A 20270-nucleotide genomic window follows, 5' to 3' on the forward strand; every position below is an offset into this window, starting at 1 on the left:
TACGCACACACACCTACATGTAGCACACGTACACAAACATACTTTAAAATAGTGACCCACACTGTTCTAGGTGCACTGTCCCCTGAACAGGAGATCTAGGTGTGGATATAAAGAAGAACAGACTGTCATATTTTAGGTTGTGTATAAAATTTCCCAAAAGACACCATGATGATGTTTCTGTGAATACTGAATTCATAGAGCTAGCTTAGAAAACATCTTCCTGTAATGCACCTTCCTGTGAATTCCTGATACATAATAAAATGAGGTGGACCTCATTTTAAAATCATTAGTCTACACCTTGAAGATATTTTTCTTTTCATAGGATCATTTTTAATTCCTAAAAAACATTGATGCCTAGTATGTATGGCACATAGTACGAACTCAAATATTTGCTTGCTTGCTCCAAATTAGACTCAGTCAGAATCCATTTAAATTCAGTTACACTGGCCCCAAGATATTACTGACCCTTACTGGCACTTTGCAAGTTGCAGACCTTTGAGCGTGCTCGCTGATGGCAGATCGTCCCTGCTCTGCACGCAGACACGTGCAAGACCCCCACCCACAGACCCGGCCCTGCTCGCACACAGATCCACGTGTAAGACCCCCACCACAGACCCGGCCCTGCTCGCACACAGATCCACGTGTAAGACCCCCACCACAGACCCGCACCGCCCCACTGCAAGCTGAGGCGGAGCAGGCGGGCCAGTCGCCGGCAGGCAGCAGTCGGACCCAGTGTGCGCCCGGCCTCTCAGGACGACGTGAAGAGGCTGGGGTAAAACTCATTCCACGTGGACACAGAATTGAGATCATTTAAATTTTAGAATTCCTAGTCATTTCTTTGCCCCAAACTTTGAGCTTGATGGATTTCTCACCCCTGCCCTCCCGGGGCCACCCTGGCAGGTGGAAGTCAGAGGCCCGCACTGTGCAGGGGTGGGGTCTGCGGAAACCGGGGCTGGTCACCTGGCCCCTGTGCAAGGTCCTCACTGTCAGGAAGCCACCGCCCAGAGCTCCGAGCCTCAGCTGCAGCAGGCAGCCTGCAGTGTGGACGTGGACGGGGGAGGCTGCAGGCCCCGCGGTGTCTCCTCAGGCACCCGGACCTCGCCTGGAGGCAGATAGAAACCAGCGCCTGGGGGAGGCCGCGCCGCGGTCTGTTGATCTGCCTGATGGTCCACCCGAGGCAGGAGGTGCTCCGAGCACGAGTGACTGAGGCTCTGTCACACAGCCTGTGCAGAGCGCAGCCCAGTGCCCGGACAGATCCCCACGGCGTCAGCAAGGAGGTGGCACGGAGGGGCAGGCTGTTGAGACAAGGGACCGACAGGCACCAGTCCCAGGCAGGACCCTGGCCGGTGTGGGTCTCCAGAAGACACTCTCGAGACACTGGGGAGATTCAGAGTCTGCTCTGGGAACTGGACATCAGATCATCATTCACGTCGTTAGGCTGACAGTAGCATGGCGGTCATGCTGTTTTAACGTCCTTATGTCTCAGAGATACACTGGCTTTTAATTTCTTCAGGGAAACAAAGTGCAGGAAGGCGGACCTGTTGAGAACAATGGGATTGAGACTCGCCTGGTGGGTGATGGTACGTGACAGGGATAACGGGAGATTGTATTTGTGTGTGTGTTTGACATTTTCTCTAAGAGAGTGACAGACACTAAGGAGAGCAAACACCTGCTCTCACTGGCCCTCATTTCCAAGTAGGAATCCAGCAGTCAGTGGAGAGCACGGCGTCGCAGCTCTCCCCACACAGGCCTTCCACTGCAGGCCCCGTGCAGCTCCAGGATCCACGGGAGCCACGGGTCCTCTTTCCTACCTGTTCCCAGTCCCCTCCTGTCGCAGACCCACTCCAGCACTGACCACACTGCACCACAGCTGCGTCCACAGGGGGTGGGAGGCATACGAGTCGTCCTGTGGACCCCATAGCAGAGAGTTCCCCAGCAGCTGGTCTTCACAGGTAAGTGTTCTCGAGGACAGTGGAGTGGAATGTGCACGGGATTTGGAACCATAGGACTTTGTTCTACGACTGATTAGACGTGGCCTCCAGCAAGCCAGCTCATCTGCCTCTCTGATCATCTCTGCCCTAAGCATCCCTCGAAGGTCTGAGAAGAAAGTCCTGCAAGTGGCTTTTCAAATGCAAGTTATTCTTGCAGCCCAAAACCCAGGTCTAATTCCTTGAGAGCCACAAAATCTCTGAAATCCCGAGGGCCAAGTCACATCTTCGGGATGTCTTGTCTTCTTCAGAAGAGGAAATCTGAAGACGTCGCAGGGTCTGCACGTGTCCTGGTCGCTCAGAATCCGTCCTTCAGCTGCGGACCTTGTTTGGCATGCTGTCTCCTTTTCACACAGTGCCTCACCTGGCTGCTTTGTCTGTGACCTGTTTTCTAGTTGTTTAAAGATGTTTTCCTCAAAAAGCTGGTGTCATCACCAGTCCACACTGGAGTGTCCGCAAAGTTAGGTACAGCTTCTGCTTTCCAGAAAGAGGAAGGCCAGGTCGTGACCCGGAGCCTCAGTCGTTTCTGCTTCAGTGGGATCATTTCCTCGTGCAGCCTGTTGCCCTCAGGGCTTCCTGCTTGGAGGCCGCCTCTACCTGGGGGCCTTTGGGTGAGGGGAACACGCTCAGGAGCCTGCTGGGCTGGGGACCCTCCTGGCCGCCCAGGCTGGAGGCTCCTGGCGGCTGTGACCCTTGGGCTCGCTGCTTATGCTAATAGCAGACTTTCTGGGCTGTCTGTGCGGCAGGCCCAGGTCTGCAGGGCCTCTTCCTGTGATGTTTCCCGGACCCTCCCCCTAAGCCCCATCCCCTGTGTCCAGTGGACCTCTGCCTGTAACCCGTAGCCTGTTAATCTGGAACATCCCAGTCCGTTCCTCCTGTACTGAGTCGGCACGTTTCCCCAGCCCTGAGTGGGTAGAGAGCTCACTGTTACCTTCAGCAGAGTAGCCTGCTAGGGAGGGAGTGCGCACGCGTTTTAGCACAGCACTGGGACTCCTGGCCTGGCCCTTCTCACGCCCCCACTCACTGCTGCTTCCCTCCCTTGGTCCTAAGTTCCACCCTGAGCAACTTCCTGTGCCAAGTTGATTACCTTGGTGTAGTTTCTTGGCTTTTAGTTACTTTTAAGCTCTGCTTTAGTCCAGTTCATGGCACCTAGCAGGCACTTTGTCCATATTTGTCGAGTACATGAATCAGTGTGTATCTATCACTGTAATGGACACTTCCTGAAACTAATTGCCTGAAAGTTCGAACCTTCTAGCAGTATCTAAGAATCATTCTACATTAACAAGGCATATTACCCATTCATATTTCTGCTTTCATTACCTGTCAGACCTTATGTTAGTTTTCTGTTGCTGTAACAAAATACCTCAGATAATCAATTTAAAAAGAGGAAAGGTTTATTTTGGCTCACAACTTGAGAGGTTATAGTCCATAGTCAGTTGGTCACATTGTTTGGGCTTTGAAACAAGGCAGCATATCATAGGAGTGTGTGATGGAGTAAGCGGCTTGCCTCATGGTGGCCAGGCAGCAGAGAGAGGGGACAGACTGGCACCCTATGATCCCCTCGCCTGTGTGCCCAAGCCCCCCACCTCCCAACAGACCCTACCACCTCCAGATGTTTCCATGCTGGGCGAGGCTGCAGCACAGCCCTGGGAGAGCATCCAAGGTCCACCCTCTCCTGCACCCTTTGCTCACGTTTTATTGGGGTCTTAGTATCATCTTATCAATTTGTGTGCACTGTTTAAAAGAAAAATTAGTGTTTGATTTTCTTTATAATCACCTTTGCACTAGACCACTCTGGTCAACAGGCAGGAATCATCTAGAAGCAATTTGGCTTCATGCAAAAATAATGCAGGTCTCTTGCCCCAGGTGTACCTGAAGCTGAGCAGGCCTCTTATTGAACCTCCTGTATATGAAGCAAAAGTAAAAAAATACCGGATTAGAGTGCACTTGCATTTCAGGGCATATACAATCTAAGTGTCTGCAGTTCCGCCGTAGAAGTTCTAGAAGTGTTCTACACCCTTTCTCAGGGGCCTGAAAAAGAACAGTGGAAAAGAAATAGTGAAGCTCCATGCTCACACAAGCCGGTGCTTTTTAGGACTTAAGGTCTGGTGCATTGTTTACCATCTAAAATTCCATTAACTTGATTTGTCTCTTCAGGATGATGACAGATCTTTGAATTTACTTGATCCTCTATTCAGAAATATTTCAGATACAGCTGTAGTTTTTCTGCATAGATCATGCAATCAAGTTAGAACCAGTTAAAAGTAATACAGAAAGACTATTTAAAATACAGGGAAAAGCTATTTTTAAAAAGACTACCCAAAATCAAATTTGGCCAAAGCTGATATCTGTGAGTAGACTTGGATTTATATAGGTTTATCTAGGGCCTGCAAGGCAGTCATTTTTATTCTTATTCCCAATTAGTGAGATAGCTGTCTGACAGTTTCCCAAAAGGCTGCTCACACAGTGCCCTTTCCTTCCATGGACTCTTCCGGTGGTTTCTTTTCCAGCACACGCACTATCTGAAGTTTCACCATCAGAATATATAAGACATATCTGACCCCAAGTTCTAGTTGCAGGATGGAGCTGTTCTTTCATAGCCTCCTAGAAAGGAGTGTGACAATATAAACATGGGAGATCGGAGTTAAAACCAATCTCTCTTCTCCAGGTGAAATGTCTGGCTTCGGAGTTGGAAATATTTCCATTTCTAAGTAAATAGGTGACCATTGACGAGTATCTCTAAGAACTGAGATTCCGAGGGAAATCTTCACCTGTGGCCAGAAGTGCTGAGCACATCCCGGGGGACCGTGCACCGTGATGCCAGAGGCCTCGCGTGAACTGAGGCCCACGGCCCTGACTGGGCTGAGCGGCTCGGGCAGGTCTGTGACCCTTGCGGAGACCTGGCTAGCATCACCCCTGAGGAGCGTCGCGTGGGGTTTGAGCCATGTCACCAGAGCCTGCCACTTGTGGGAGCCCGAGACAGCCGCAGTGCTGTCAGAACAGTGGCCTGCCAGGATCATCAGGAACGTCACTGTCGTCAGGACTCGGTCACTGCGTGTCTGTGACAGAAGGACCGCACGTGGAGAATGTCTGTGGTTACAACAGGTCGCTGGAGATTTCAGTCAGTTTGAGGCACCTGTATTTCTGCTTTATGTTTGTGGTGGTCATGATACTTGTCGTGTAAAATGAAAGGGCTGTACGTATCGTACGCATTCCAGTGTACTGAATGGTCCAGAGTATACGTAGGTCCTAAAGCAAAAATTCCAGGGTAGTTGCAGTATCCTCATTGTTGCATCTAATTGAAAACGTGAAGAGAAGAGCAGAGCACTTCTGTGGATCTGTCACTCCAGGAGAGACGGCAGCAAGCCAGGGGAGCCTCGAAACACTCTTCTAGCCTTAGAATACGTTAGGGGCACCTGCAATATTTGTATGATAATGAAATCCCTACTCCTATGCTACCACCACTTAAAAAAAAAAAAAAGAATAAAAGAGGCTGTTTTAATGATCAACTGCTTCATTGTCTTAGAATACTTCTATTTTAGGAGTATTTTAGAAACATTTGCCAGTGAACTAAAAATATTTTGACATTGGTAATGTCTTCCTAGGTGTGGGCTGTGGTCAAATCCTCAGGAACTTTCTGATCTAGCAACTTGACCTGTCATTGCATTTCTGTTATAAGAAAGGATCGCACGTGGAAAATGTCTGTGGTTACAACAGGTCGCTGGAGATTTCAGTCAGTTTGAGGCACCTGTATTTCTGCTTTATGTTTGTGGTGGTCATGATACTTGTCATGTAAAATGAAAGGGCTGTATTCAGGGAACAGCACTCAATGGGGTGCAGTCACCGGCCCTCCTGTCCCGGTGGTCTTCGTTCGCAGCTCCTCGGAAGCGTTGGTCCTGACAGCATGCACACACGAAGTGATACAGGCTTTTAGGTGTTGTTCTGAAACAGCTTCCTGATAAATTTCTTCATTACTCATCATTGTTCTCAAAACTGGCTCTTTCATGGAGACTGGTTTCCTGATTTGCTGCATTTCCCACCTTTCCCCACAGGGCTGGTTAGCACGCCCTCTTCCTAATGGGGAAGTCCCGGCTTTCCTTTGACAGCCCCTCGACTAAGTTGAAGGCTCTCCCTCACCCCAGCAGCCCATGAAGCAGTTGGGTCCCTGAAATATAAATGGTAAAACATAGATGTCACCGCTGACATTTTAAGTTACCAGGAGTTTTTCTTGATAGTTCGCATACTGGAATTTTCTAAGACAGCACACGTAGAAAGATCCTTACCTCAGAGATTGGAGGATGGCAGCGAGGCATCGTACAGCAGAGTGCATAAACGTGGGCAGGGCTTCGTTTTCAAAGCTCTCACTTCAGTCCAGTGAAGAAACACTTGATATTTTGTAACTATTCAACCACCTTTATGCTAAACTTAAAAGTAAATATTTGTTTGGTTTTTTTTTTTTTCTTTTTGATCTGAGCTTGAAAATAATCAGGAAAAATGCTCAAAAAATCTGACTTTGAAAATGTTTTATCCTGTTGTTTTGTTTGGATTTCTTGGGAACTGGTATAGAGGAGAGGAGAATAGAGTATAAAATTCATTCATTTTTATTTGCTTGAAAAAGATATTGTTTTTTACTGGCAGGTGCATGAACAAGTGACAAGACCCTTTCTCAATGACAAAGATTTTTGCTTTGAAGCTTGTAAATCCAGTGATACATCTTTCCTGGGCATATTTATGACACGTGTTAGATCACTCTCTCGGGAAGCCGCCAGGCGCTGGTCCTGAATGCTCACCTTTTCCTGCTTGCTGTGGGGAAGCCTCTGCTGAGTCAGTGCCCAGGCTGGCCTGGTAGGAGCAGGCAGGCAGGCTCTGCATCAGTTGGTCTGCACCGGGGCCAGCTTGTCTCGCTCTGGGTTTGTCACCTTTAGACATGTGATTCCTCTTTCTGCCGCTGACGTGAAGTGCGAGTGTTTGAACCCACCGAACCGACTTTCCCATTTGTTCCAAGGCTGGAAGGCCAGTGAGGACTGGGCAGAGGACTGGTGGAAGCCAGGGGCCGGGGTCAGGTCCTGGACAGCCACCGGAGCTCAGGGTTCATCCTTGACAGAAAAACCACGTGGGGCAGGAGCAGAAGGGAGGCCAGTGAGGAGGCTCTTGGGGAAATCCAGGCTGTGGGGCCAGAGTCTTGTGGAGGCAGAGCCAGGGGCGGGTCAGGATGAGTTTGCAGATGCAGGCCCAGGGAGCAGGCCTCGAGGCCACGCCCAGGGAGCAGGCCACGCGGGGCTGCTGGGTCTCTGGCTCCACTCTGCTGGGCCAGGGCTTTCGCTACACCCGAGGAGCCAGTTTGCGAGTTGAAATGTAGAGGAGAAACCAGGCAAAAACAGGTGAGGGGACTCAAAGTCCTGTCCACCTGTATGCGTAGCACCCCCAGATGGACGGGACTTGGTCAGGAGACGCTTTGGAAACTTGATTCAAATGCCGGTGCCGGAGACATTCCAGATAGAAACGTTCCCCTGCGGCTTCCCGAAGAGACGTGCTCTCCCAGCTTGTGTGTATTACCCAGTAACGAGTCAGCAGAGCTTCGTTAGCCTGGGGGGAGGACATCAGGATTCCCAGCTCTGCACTGCTGGCTCTTTAGTTTGGGGTGATTTGGGGGGGCTTCCCCCCTGCCCCAGGGCAGTGGGGAGGGGCCCAGTACCCTGTAGCGTGTTTAGCAGCATTGCTGGGTCACAAGAGGCCAGCTGCGAAGATCAAGAACCTCAGGGCCGCACGGGACACTTGGGGACAATCCAGTTGAGAACCACAGGCTTACACCAAGCCACAGAACTTTCTAGCATGATGCCAGGAGAGCAAAGCGGCACTTACTGTGGGCTTGTCGGTTCTTTTATCTGGTACTCCCAGAGCAAGTAGGAAATTTTAATTGCTATCAGTGGAAAGAATACATAAATGCTCCAAATTCATCTTTAACTTAATTGTAAACAAATCCATGTAGCAGTCATCTGATCTTGGCCCGCAGCCTCTTGTGGGCCCATAACTGGGTTTCTGAATCCTTGGTATGCAATGCACTCCCTGGTCTTCTCAGTTTCTGGCACTTTTAAGTGGAACAAAAATTGGATTTTGCCATCATTCTTGGGTTGTATTGATACACAACATTTTCCATACCTAATTAACCATGGCTGGCTGAGGGGGAGGCCTGGCAGGAGTAAGCAGCTGAGTGTTGTGTGCGTTCAACCCAGCTTTCAGTAAAACCAGAAGTCTTTCATACTCACAGGTCAAGGACTACTGCATATTTAACTTACGTGATTTGTGTAAGTACAACAAAAAGATTGCGTGCCCACTGCCACTGGCTCCTTGTTAGCTGACCCTCTGGGACAGGAGTGGAGAGCTGGGGGTCCTGCAGCCTGCGGGGCACTGTGTGCCAGCACCAGGTGCTGTACCGTGGGCTCTTACCTCACAACTACCTAGGTCAGCCTGTCAGCACTGTGGCTTTGCCCCTGACAAAACTGAAACATAGGGTAAGTGTCTTACAGAAGCCATCCCAGCAAACCTAGCAAACCTGACGGCGCAGGCTCGGACTAGGCTGCAGTCCATCATCCCAGGGCACTGGGCTGCAGTCTGCCTGTCATCATAGGGCACTGGGCTGCAGTCTGCCTGTCATCATAGGGCACTGGGCTGCAGTCCACTCCTCATCATAGGGCACTGGGCTGCAGTCTGCCTGTCATCATAGGGCACTGGACTGCAGTCTGCCCGTCATCCCAGGGCACTGGGCTGCAGTCCGCCCGTCATCATAGGGCACACCCCTCCGTCTTGACTGTCATCTTCACAACAACTGTTTTGGCCAGAACACAGACCAGCCTAAGCACGTGAGTTCGAGCTATCCAGTGCCTGTGTCTCACTGACCATTCACAGCTCAAGGCTGATGCTGAACTTTTCTCTCACTCAGGCCCAGCTGGGAATCCAAGCTGTTCCCCTTCCTCAGTCCCTTTAATCACATCTGGTTTTAAGTCATTTTCACAAGATGACGAGGACATGGGTCATAGTTCAACTCTTAATATATTCGAGTCCGAGTCAGCAGATCATTTGCATCGCCCATCGTCGGATCGGCCCTGGAGGCCGTCAGTGTTGGTGGTGAAGAGAGCCGCCCCACCAGTTCTAGCAAGGCTGACAGCACTCTCGCTTGAGGAGACGGATCTGATAGTTGGTGGAATAGCAAGGGACCAGACCACAGGTTCAGGACAATGAAATGCATGAGGTGCTCCAGTTAGGAATCCTCCTGGAGAGTTTTTAAATGACTGGAGGACAGGGAACCATCACCTCTTTTATGATCTTTTCTTGTTCATCCAGGCTATCCAGACAATGGCTGGTTCTGCTCTCTCGGGTTGTTTCCCTGTGTGGACAGGCAGTGAATTGGACTGTGTCTCGTTCCCTGTGACTTTTACAAGGTTTTACCTAGCAAACATTCATTTAATGGGGAATCCTGAATTGAAAGCAGTCACTGAGGTGTCTAAACCTCTATTAACTGAAAACCTGAGTTAAAAACAATTTAAAAGTATTTAAAAACTTGCACTTTCTTTAAATATATAATTTGAACTCTAAAAAGAGCTATGAATTAATAAACTTGAGTGTAAAGGTAATAAATTCAACAGTAAAACAATTAAAACAGCAGTGATATCAGTAATGACTCTCACTTATTGAACACCTGTGTGCCTGCTGCTTGGCTCATCCCATCCTCAGCCGAGACAGGTGAGATCCCTTTACAGCGTCACAGGCCGAGCATGTGCCAGACACCACAGACTGCTGATGCTGGGGCCTGGGGCTGTGTCTCATTCCAGACCTGTTCTTACTAACGTATCAAATACGCTTTAATGTTTCCTTTTTAATTTGAAAAAAAAAAAAAAAAAAAAGACCCAGAGCTAGGAGTGTACGTAGCTCAATGGTAAAGTGCTCGTCTAGCACGTGTGAGGTCCTGGGTTCAGTCCCTGGCTGGCATTGCAAAAATCAAATGACCCCAGAGCGTGAGAAATTTAAGTAGTGAAACTTTGTTCTTCAGCATAAAATATTTCAAAATGGCATTTTTAAAGTTGTCTAAAATCCTAATGTACTTATGAATCTTACTAAAATCTTTCACAGATAATTAGGGTAAAATGTGACAGCATTTTCAATTGCCTATTTCAGGTAGAAGGTTAACTACTTATAACGTCAGATCCTTGAAGTATTGAATAGCTAAGTAGCTCCCTAAATTGTGATGGAAAAAACAAGCAAACAAGCGCAAGGCGTCAAAGATGGGCAGGCAGTCAGAGGGCACTTGAAGTGACCACGGGAAACTAAACACGTGAAAAGTCTGAGGAGCTCAGAGACCCTCCACACGTCCTAACCGATGCTCTCGCGTTACAGGAGATGAGTACGATGTGTGCGCCATTTGTCTGGATGACTACGAAGATGGGGACAAGCTCAGAGTCCTGCCCTGTTCCCACGGTATGGGTGATCACTGCTCTAAACTTACAGAGAATCATTTTATATCTGGGTTCAGTATCACGGGGGGGAAGAGAGTTGTTGGTGCATGTGACTCTGCACCGGTTAGTGGTCCCCTTGAAGGAGAGGGTGCATTTACTCCCCTCTCTCGTCCCATCGTGATGGGCAGGGACCACAGCACCGAGCACACAGGACGGGAGGCTGGATGGCGTTCCCGGCCACAGCACACTTACCGAGACGCGTTATTTTGCTTCAACAGCTTACCATTGCAAATGCGTAGACCCTTGGCTGACCAAAACCAAAAAAACCTGTCCAGTCTGCAAGCAGAAAGTCGTTCCTTCTCAAGGAGATTCAGACTCTGACACGGACAGCAGCCAAGAAAACGAGGTGTCAGAACACACCCCTTTGCTGAGACCTTTGGCTTCTGTCAGTGCCCAGTCCTTTGGGGCTTTGTCGGAATCCCACTCCCACCAGAACCTGACGGAATCTTCAGACTATGAGGAAGAGGACAACGAAGACACCGACAGCAGTGACGCAGACCAAGAGGCCACCGAGCACAGCGTGGTGGTACAGCTGCAGGCCAGCAGTGAGCGGGACCACAGCCTGGCCAACACGGTCTGACCGTTTCCCTTGGAAGTGTTTACCTAGGTATGTGATTTGATTTTGCTCCCTTTAGAGGTCTCTGTAGAGTCAACTTATTTCTAGCATCCTGCTTTCAGCCACGATGAAACCGGCTTTGGCTCGGTACTTAGCTGCAGGCGCGGGCGTCATCTCACTAGTAACAGACTGCTGTCACTCAGGCATCACACGAGCTCTTCGGGGATGGAACTTAGCCAGAACATTTTAAAAACCTCCATATAGCTTGCAGTTAAGACAGACCACAGTACGGGAATGCCTTGTGCTTTGCACACGCAGTCAGTCCTGCGACAGCCAGCTTGAGCTAGCCTGCTCTCACCTTGAGCTGTGCTGCTCCCCAGATTGCCATCCTTGGGGAGAGGCAACAAGTGACTTAGTGTTTTTCCTCCCGTCAGCACCAGACTTGAAGCTGTTTCTTTCCTGTTTCCAAATAGTCTGATCCTGATAGGAAAGTCTACGACTAGTGCAGATTTTAAGTTTTTTTTTTTTTTTTTTTTTTTTTAATGTTTTAATACTATAGTGTTATGTATGAATTTGAATCAACAGTTAAGGTGACGCCTTGGGACTTTACTTGCTGAACTTCAGTATCCATAAGGGTTCTGTGTTGTGATCAAAGCGAAAGGAAAACGCTGCATAAAAATACCAAACTTCAGCAACTATTAACTCAAATCATATACCTCTTAATAAAGAGCATCTTATGCTAACTAGTCCTGCGAAACTATGTACAGAGATTGTTCAAGTACTGAATTTGAAAATAAGTGCTTATGTTTAACAGAACTAATGTACTAAACATTGTATTATGAAAAGGTAGATTATATTATACATCACTGTAACTACTGTAGAAAATATAGACTTCTGTATGATCAAAATGCTAAGAGTTTTTATATGGCCTTGAGCGGAATTTGAATGTTAATAAACGTTTTCCACTTTAAGAATCAGTAGATGTTTGTTCTGCTGTGCTGTTACCTACCACGTTAGCCTTATCTATATGTCCAGCATTATAAAGGGATGATGAATGAGATCAGGTAAACACACACCACTTAAGAATTTTGCACAGTGTGATGCTCACAGCATTTAGGTTTAATCCACAGAAATATTAAAACTGCAGCCAAAAGTAAACAGCATATGTTATGATACTGTTATAAACTATGTGCATTTTTGCACTAGATATATTTACTGACATGGGAAACTGCATAACATCATGTTTTGGAATAATAAATACTAGGTATATGAACCTTTTGTTAAAAAATAATGCATTTTTAAATAAAGTTAACACTAGGGGGAAATTTCACTTTCTCAATTATTTCTGTTTAAAAAAAATTTCAGCAAAAATCGTAACACCCAAGTGTCTACTTTGGAAAATAAAAGGTTGAATTCAATATGTACTGTCTGGATACTACCTCGTCTTTGTTTTCTCTTTAAAAAAAAAAAATCTGAGAAGCAGGACATCATCCTAGCACAGGTTGAAATGTGACATAACTATACGACCCTGGTCTTTTTAAACCTGTTCTATAGTGTGTAACTATATTTTAGATATGGTATTCTTTTAGTCATTAATCCAAAATTCAGATCAAGGACATGGTTCCTTGAAATTTTTCTGGATCAAAAATAATTTTGAAATTTCAAAATTGTTAACTTTAGTTGTAAAAAATGTGTGCAGTGTCTTAACAGCACTGGCTAGGACTGTTACTTATTCTCTTAATAACCACTTGAAATCTATAATTTCAGTGTAAGGGTTAAGCTTTTTGAATAGGAGACCAAATAAAATTTAATTTTTTTCTGATTATAAGAGTAATGTTATTAAAACAGTGGAATCAAAATAGTCACCTGGGAACTCAGTCCAGGCAGAAACATGTCCAGACCTACCCCTTCAAGGTGCTGTGTGCAGTACGCTGTCCACTACCCTGTGCCCTGCCCCAGCATCCACTGGCGACCGTGCCCTTGGTCGCTCTTTAATGACCCTTCTGTCCTGGGGACACACAATCCTCTGTTCAGCCCATGCCCCTTTGGTTCTGCAGGGCCGCTTGTCCTGAGCAGTGCTGTGTGGGGCCGCGGCACACGCATGTACCCTCCGTGTGCTCACAGTGCGCTCAGGACGAAGGATGGAGCAAAGCGCGTGTATTTCCAGGTGTTCTTCTTTGAAGCTGCAGACCACGTACTCCTCCAAACCTCAAATTTCCACGTCCAGTCGCCGCTTGTTCATCTGCCCCACCATCTTCTGTCCTTAACAGGACAAGAAGCTGACTGGGTGTTTAATGTTTTACAACAGTTAGGGTATGTTCAACCACCAAAGTAGCCGCAAGTCGACACCCCTACGTAGAGCCAGACTCAGAGCGAAAGCCTGACGTGTGTGTACAGTCTCTATTTTAAATACGGAAGAGAGACTCCTACTCCCACACACTTTATCCTCAAGGACAGCATGCAGAGGAGACCCAAGATCAGTCAGCCGCACCTGGCGACTGATTCCTGGGCACAGGGACCTCCCCATGGCGGAACCCAGAGTCCAGAGCTAACCCTGCAAACTAGCTGCCCAGTTTCATCAGATCCTCTAACTTTTGAGCAACTACTGCTGTAAATTTCATGGTGGTGATGATTTATCTAAAAAGTCCAAAATTTACATCTCTACTAAGCTTTGACACATATTAGGGCATTTACAAACCCCAGGATTCAAGTATTTTGCCATGGTCGACATGTTACTCTAAAAGCCAGAAAATGCAAAAGCATCCAAGTCTCTTAAATGCTGCCAAAGGAATGTCTTCTGCTCACAGGTGGGACAGTCCCAGCTGGCTGGTTTTCAGCCTGCCAGCACATGTCACGTGAAGTCACATGACATTTCAACACAGAAGCCACAATGATGCAGACCCTGTTTGGTACTGAAGCCTCTTACTGCTTATTAGATTCCACCTCTAGAGACCAACAGAGGAAAATACTTTGTAGCAGATAAGTCAGTTTTCCTCACATAGCCTGAAGACAGGAGCCCCAAATGACTAAGAACCATTTTTTTAAAAGATCGAACTTATTAAAAAGAAATGGCTAGGTACTTAATTTTATGTTTGCAGCAAACTCTGGCTTATCTCTATATTCCCATCTTGTCAAAAATCAACTGCAACAGTAAACCGACAACTTAACAGAAACAACAGGAGTCTACAGTATTTGGTTGGAATAAATTTATTTCATCTGTCTGTAAACAAGGTGTTTAATAGTTATGGCATTTTTTTAAATGCATATTAAATCAGATGAGTTAGACTGTATCCCAGATGTAACAAAGTGCAGGGAAAGAAATGGACAAATCAGCAACAAGATTTGTTTTAAATCTGTACATTATCCACAAGGCCCAAACAATAGAAGCAAATACTAGAATGTCCCTAAAGTAGTGCCATTTGAAAGAAACCCTTAATAGGTCAGTTAAAATCCATCTCACAATAGCAACAGTTCATTTTAACAATAGTATGGCACAGAATACATATGAAAAAATTCATCACAAGACAGCCAAGTCCACAATAATGCAACTTCATATAAAAACTCAAGCTGCAAATAAAAATTGGTCCTATGAAGAACAAACTGGACACACTCCAGATGGTCATGTTGGGATACCTAACGTCCATAATGGCAGCCTTTCACAATCATACTAAAACGAGTGGAGCTGGTGTGCAAAGAAAGAGACAGGACGACAACATGAGCTACTGCGGTGGCGGAATGTCCCTGGGGATGCACCCACGTGATCACGGGGAGTCGTGGGCGTGCCGTTTGCTCCTCTGCAGTTGCACTGTGCACGTCCTGCAGACCACAAGACTAAAAGCAAACTACTGCAGCTCTCAACAGCTCGTCAACAGCGGGGATATTAATTGGTTAAATAAACCAGGCACTGCATAAAAGAGGATGGAAGCAAACCAAATCCCTTATGTGCAAAGGGAGGGGAAGAGAAAAGGGGATGGAGGAGAGATGCATGCACTTTCTCCTCCCAACCATGCGCTACAGAAGGAAGACGAAGCGAGCCAAGGAAGGCTCAAAGTGCTGGAACGACATCCATCAAATTAGAGATTGTACAACCGGCACCTTGCTTAATATTAACTTATTTTAGTAATCAATATTCCATTAATTAATTGCTAAGACAAAGTGATGCCCAACTTGGCATGCCCCTCCCCCCCAATTTCAAGGTATCATGCAAATCATTATTGTGCTGCAATTATGTTGCCAGTAGGGGCTGGTTACATACAGTGGTTAACAGACAAATGATCACTGGGCAAACAGGAATAATGACATTAGTAAAGAAAAACTAGCTACCACATGTCTAGTCTGGTAGCAGATGACCATAACTGGGGTGGTGGTGAAGACAGTTGCTAGGTAGATGGGGAGAGGCTGCTTACACATCAGACCGCCTCAGGTACAAAGCGAGCTCATAGGCTTTCCTGTTAAGTGTGCCTGCGTGGACACCTTCCTTTCCCATGACTATGACCAATGCTGGAGTACACAAGGAAACAAAACAGAGGTGAACAGCATTGCTTAAGGAGGGAGGGGAGGGCAGAGAGAAAGACCTTCCCCACCAACAGAGGGATACAAAGGAGACACAGGTTCATACCCCATCACCCTGCATTGCTAATAAAATTTCCAGAATTAAGACTTAAGCTTACAGCTAGGAAAGTTTAAGAGCAATTTCCCCTAGTACGTAACAGTCTGCCTAGCAGCTAGAACCCAGAGTCTCTCAAGTATTTTGCCATTGAGTATGCCTTCTTATTCAATCCGCCTCCATGGACCCCTTCTTTTCCCATTACAAAGACCAAGACTGAAAGAGAAAGAAGAAAAGTGTTTCAAAAGAAGTGTTAATCAAGAGAGTCACACAGCAGACAGGTCCCTGATTAATAAGTCAACATTAAGTTAGTTTTCCATGAGCTGTCAAGCACTGAAGGCAACTAGGTCTCCAGAATGGGGAGCTTCCAAATCAGTAACACACCAAGAACAGAACGCGGCGACCGCGGCCTGCAGCACAGCAGAGTTCTGCGGTCAGCCTGACACTGGTAAGAAGAAAGTGATCATCTGTCTTCCATTTGGATGCAAAAATTCTGGGGCTATGACAAACGAGTATTATTTGCCCCAAAAATACAAACTTAAAAAAGCTTAGGTAATTTATTCACAAATTCTCCTCATATTCAAGGTCTCCTACGTAGAAAGGACTGAGTCTTAAAGTGACACTTTAAATATGAATAAATGTATCTATCGCTTCTAGAGGAAAATGAAAAACAAATTTTAAGCAGTTTTGTAGTGCCACTCAGAAGAGGCCAAATTGCAAGTGTTTAAGTTTTATGCTGACTCATGTCCTCACCCTGCTAGTCTTATTTTTAATTGAGTCTAAAATCCTGAAATAGACTTATTTCTAACACCAGGTTCTGTGATGCCAAAGACCTGTCTGCAAATACATCCTGCACAGGTGTACGCTGAAGTTTGCATTAACTGCCACTAGGTGTCAGTACTGTTCTGTGGTATGAGAATCTCTGGCTTCATATCATGTGGCTGCCGCTTTTTTTTTTTTTGGTGTCTGTATCTGAGAGTAGCTAACGTTTAGAGATGTCTACTATTTCAAAGTCATGTAATTTTCCTATAAATAAATACTCAAACATCAACTCACACCAAAATAAGGGAAGGCTTCAGGAGAACCACAGGCAACCGGCAGGACCTGAGCATCACACTACAGCACAGCTCCACGTGCCTTCCTGTGGCAGAATGTTCTCACAGTGAAGTCCTAAGTCTACCAAATGAGGCTACAGAAGTCTGTTTATTTAAAAAATATTTGTACAGGTTAATACATCTGAATGTCCTTGCAAATTAATTAACGGGCACAATAAACGTCAATTTCAAAAACTTCTTTTGAAAAAGTAAGGCTTTTTTTTAGTGCGATGTCTGGAGACACCAGAATTTTTGGACAAGTATGTAAAGTAAATGTAGTTTCCTATTTTTCAAATCTAAATCTCAGACACACTTAAGTCTTTGGATGTATATTAATAAATGGACATTTTATTCCAAAAACCTAATTATTTCTCACTTCCCGAGCAATGTTCCTAATGAAAAAACAAAAAGTGAACGAGTGTCAATTATGCTGCTTTATGATGAGCAAGCAAAAAATGACAAATGACTCAGAGGTAAAGACTCACAAGGGACTAAAATAAGCAAAGCATCTGAACTGCGTAACAGTCTTATGCAGCACAGGACTGTCATCTGACATGTCAAGCAGCTGGAGACAACTTCTCATTCTGAGTTCATGAAGAGCTGATACCAAGGCTGCCTTTCAGGAGGAAGGCAGGGTGAGGGAGGAAGGCAGGGTGAGGGCGGCTCTGCTGTGCCTGGGCAGACCTACAGCGAGCTTCCCTTCAGTGCTGGGCAGTCCAAGAAACCACCTTAATAGCCATTATGGACTAACTCATTCAAAATGCTAAAGAAACAGCTTATGAAGTCGTAATATAGCATGCAATTCTTAACCAAAAAATACCATGCTCACCTCTACCAGCCCTGCCCACGGCGACATTGTAAGTTGGCTCTCCACCTTGACTCTTTGTCCGGATATCCATTGTGCAGTCGCCGTCCACATACAGACTATCTCTGATCACTGAACACTTCTTTGCGCCAAGAGTCAAACCGTTGGTAAAGAAGCCTTCCCGGTCTTTTCCTACAATCATATCTATTTCTACTGGCTGTCCCCGCAAAAGAGAAAAAGAAAAAGGAGAAACGTTAAGTTGTGGTGGATTCCTTTCAGGGCTTGGTGGAAGAGGAAAGAGTTTACACTGCCACTAAAAACAGCCACATTTCACCAATGTAAAAATCAAGATTCTGCCTCACACGATTACATTTTATATCAGTTAACTTAAGTTTTGTGGTTCAGTATGGTCTGTCTGCTAACTAAAAACCCATCTATGCAAAGAATCTTTTCTAAATAATTGGTAGCTGACACTAAACAAACTGCAATCTTAAGAGTCATTTAAAAACTATCAAGGCAGGTGGTGCCTGAAAGTGCTTATGTAATAATGGTAAAGATTCTGCTACAAACTCTTTGAACAACAGCCTGTCTGTCCCATTCGGTCACATTAGTCCAGTCGTGTTGCATCAAATGTGAAGTTCCTTGGCAATCTCCTGAAATAAACCCTGCCTTAGCAGATCCCTTCACTCCCCCACATGGAAGAGCTTCACCTATCCCTGACGGTGAGAACTTCCATCCCTGGACCTCAGCACGTTTCCAAATTCGTATTTCCCTCCTATTTTTCTAGCCACTACTCCTTTTTCTCTCCAACTTCCGTTCCCCTCCCATCTCAGCAATCGGTTTTCTTTCTGAGCCAACGCAAAGAGGATGCTGTCCAGACACCGCAGTAAGCCATGGCAGATGAAGCGGTGCGGTGGGGGAGGCTGGGGAGAAACTGAGGCGGCCACCCGGCCGAAAGCAGAAGGCTGCACACAGCATTCCATGAATGAGCAGGAAGGCGTCGCCCGTCAGAACTGCAGAGTCATGGCAGGCCAGCCATTTCCAAGCACGCCCGCAGTCTTCCTCGCCAGACCGCGGGAACTCGCACACAAAGACAAGCGGACTGCAGGAGAAAAGTTGGTCGCCAGATGCCGATTCCCCGTGGGAATCGCGTCCAGTGCGGGCCCGGGAGGCTCCTAGGGCGCTGGGGCCGAGGGCCAGCTCCCCGCCGGTTAAGCGCGCTTAGCGGGAGAATAATGAGCCCCGGGAGAGGGAGGGCATCCCGGCGCCCGGTGGCCAGAGCGCGGGCTGAGGGGTGAAGGGCAGGATGCGGTTTCAGGCCTCCGGCAGAGGCGGGCAGAACAAAAGCGGTGCTGGAGGCTCGGAGACACAGTCCCCAGACAGGAGGCCCGAGTCCAGCGCTCCCGTCACAGGAGGGCAGGCGACGCGGGGCGCGGACCCGCACCGCCGCGGGAGGCCCGGCAGCGCGGCGCCCGCCCCGCCCCCGCCCCGGGCGCCGAAGCCCCCGCGCCCCTCTGCGGGCCGTGTTGCGTAACGGGCCAGCGGTGCCCGACGGCTCTCCATGGGCGAAGGGAATCAATGGCAGTTCGCCATCTTGGAGAATTAGACACCCACAGCCCGAGCCGGAGTCGAGATTCACGAATCCGCCTACGTGGTCGGCGCACGGGGCCCGCGAGCCGAGGCCCGGGCACCGGCCGCCCACGCACGGCGACTTCCGAGCCGCGGGGCCGGGTCGCCGCCTCACACCGCCCGGTCCGCGCCCAGCAGGGGCGACCCAGGGACCCCGGCCCGGCCCGCGCGCCCGGCCGGACCCCGCGGCGCCTCCACCCCGCGCGCGCAAGGCCGGCCTCCAGGCTGCCCCGGACGCGGCCCGGCCGCGGACAGCGCCCGCGCCCCCGCCCGGCCCGGCCCGGCCCGCCGGGCGCCCCCTCCCCCACCCGGCCGGGCGCGGGGTCCGGGGCCAGCGCAGCCCGGGCGAGGGGCGGACCGGCCCCGGGGCTCGGGGCGCGCCGCCCGCACACCTGCGCCGGCCTGCGCCCGGGCTCACCGTGATGCTCTGGAAGACGCCCCCGGCCGTGGCCGCCCAGACGTATTTGGCGTCGCAGTAGCCGACAATGGCGGCCTCCTGGCAGCAGCCATCGCACATCAGGTTGTCCACGTAGCTCTGCCAACCGGCCATCTTCAGCCTTCGCACTGCAGCGGGGACGGCGAGCAGCAGCAGGCGCAGCGGCGGCGGCGGCGGCGGGCGGGAGGCGGGGCGGGGGCGGGGAGGAGGCGGCTCTGCGCAGGACCGACCGCCCCCCTCCCCGGCTGCGGCGGGAGGACGCGGCGCGGCGGCGAGGACCCGCCGCCCGCCCGCCGGCCGGCTGCCCAACGGCGAGAGCTGGCGCGGCGGCGCTGCGGCGGCTCCGGCGGGCCGGTCTCCGCCGGGGACGTGCGCGCGCGCGTGCGATCCTTCCGCGGCCCCGACGCGGGTCGGGGGGCGCGGGCGCGGGCCGGGCGCGGAGGGATACGCGGGACAATCGCGCGCCACGTGCGGCGGGGTCGCGGGCTGGCCGCGCCCCGGGCGCGCGCGCGGGCGGAGAGGCTGCCCCGGCGGCGCCCGGGACGGCGCGCCGCGCGGCAGTGCGCTGGCCTGCGGCGCGGCCCTGGGCTCGGAGCCCTGCGCCCGGCGTCGGGTTGCAGAGTTGCCGGGTGACGCGATGCGCAGC

General features: G+C 49.1%; 2 protein-coding genes across 8 annotated transcripts in view; one reads left to right on the top strand and one right to left on the bottom strand.

Annotated features, from left to right (window-relative positions):
- Rnf13 (ring finger protein 13) overlaps window positions 1–12025 on the top strand; it is a 149403-nt gene extending 137378 nt beyond the window's left edge. For all 6 annotated transcript variants that reach the window (XM_047563018.1, XM_047563017.1, XM_047563016.1 and 3 more), the window contains 2 exons: window positions 10380–10460; window positions 10717–12025. In XM_047563018.1, coding sequence (XP_047418974.1) covers window positions 10380–10460; window positions 10717–11078 — 443 coding nt within the window. In that variant the 3' untranslated portion in view covers window positions 11079–12025. The remainder of the gene's footprint in view (window positions 1–10379; window positions 10461–10716) is intronic.
- A 2226-nt stretch (window positions 12026–14251) lies between these two features.
- Pfn2 (profilin 2) lies at window positions 14252–19998 on the bottom strand. 2 transcript variants are annotated; one of them, XM_047563023.1, is made up of 3 exons: window positions 19607–19998; window positions 17584–17776; window positions 14252–15554 (listed from the first exon to the last, which is right to left on the bottom strand). In XM_047563023.1, exons 1-3 carry the CDS (start codon window positions 19736–19738, stop codon window positions 15457–15459), a joined length of 423 nt encoding a protein of 140 aa, XP_047418979.1. In that variant the 5' UTR covers window positions 19739–19998; the 3' UTR covers window positions 14252–15456. The 2 variants fall into 2 exon arrangements, with proteins under 2 accessions (XP_047418979.1, XP_047418978.1); XM_047563022.1 differs by having other exon boundaries at window positions 14252–15876; window positions 19607–19983.
- Between the last annotated feature and the right edge of the window lie 272 nt (window positions 19999–20270).

This window comes from Sciurus carolinensis, chromosome 9 (genome assembly GCF_902686445.1).
Source record: "Sciurus carolinensis chromosome 9, mSciCar1.2, whole genome shotgun sequence".
Lineage (NCBI taxonomy): Eukaryota > Metazoa > Chordata > Mammalia > Rodentia > Sciuridae > Sciurus > Sciurus carolinensis.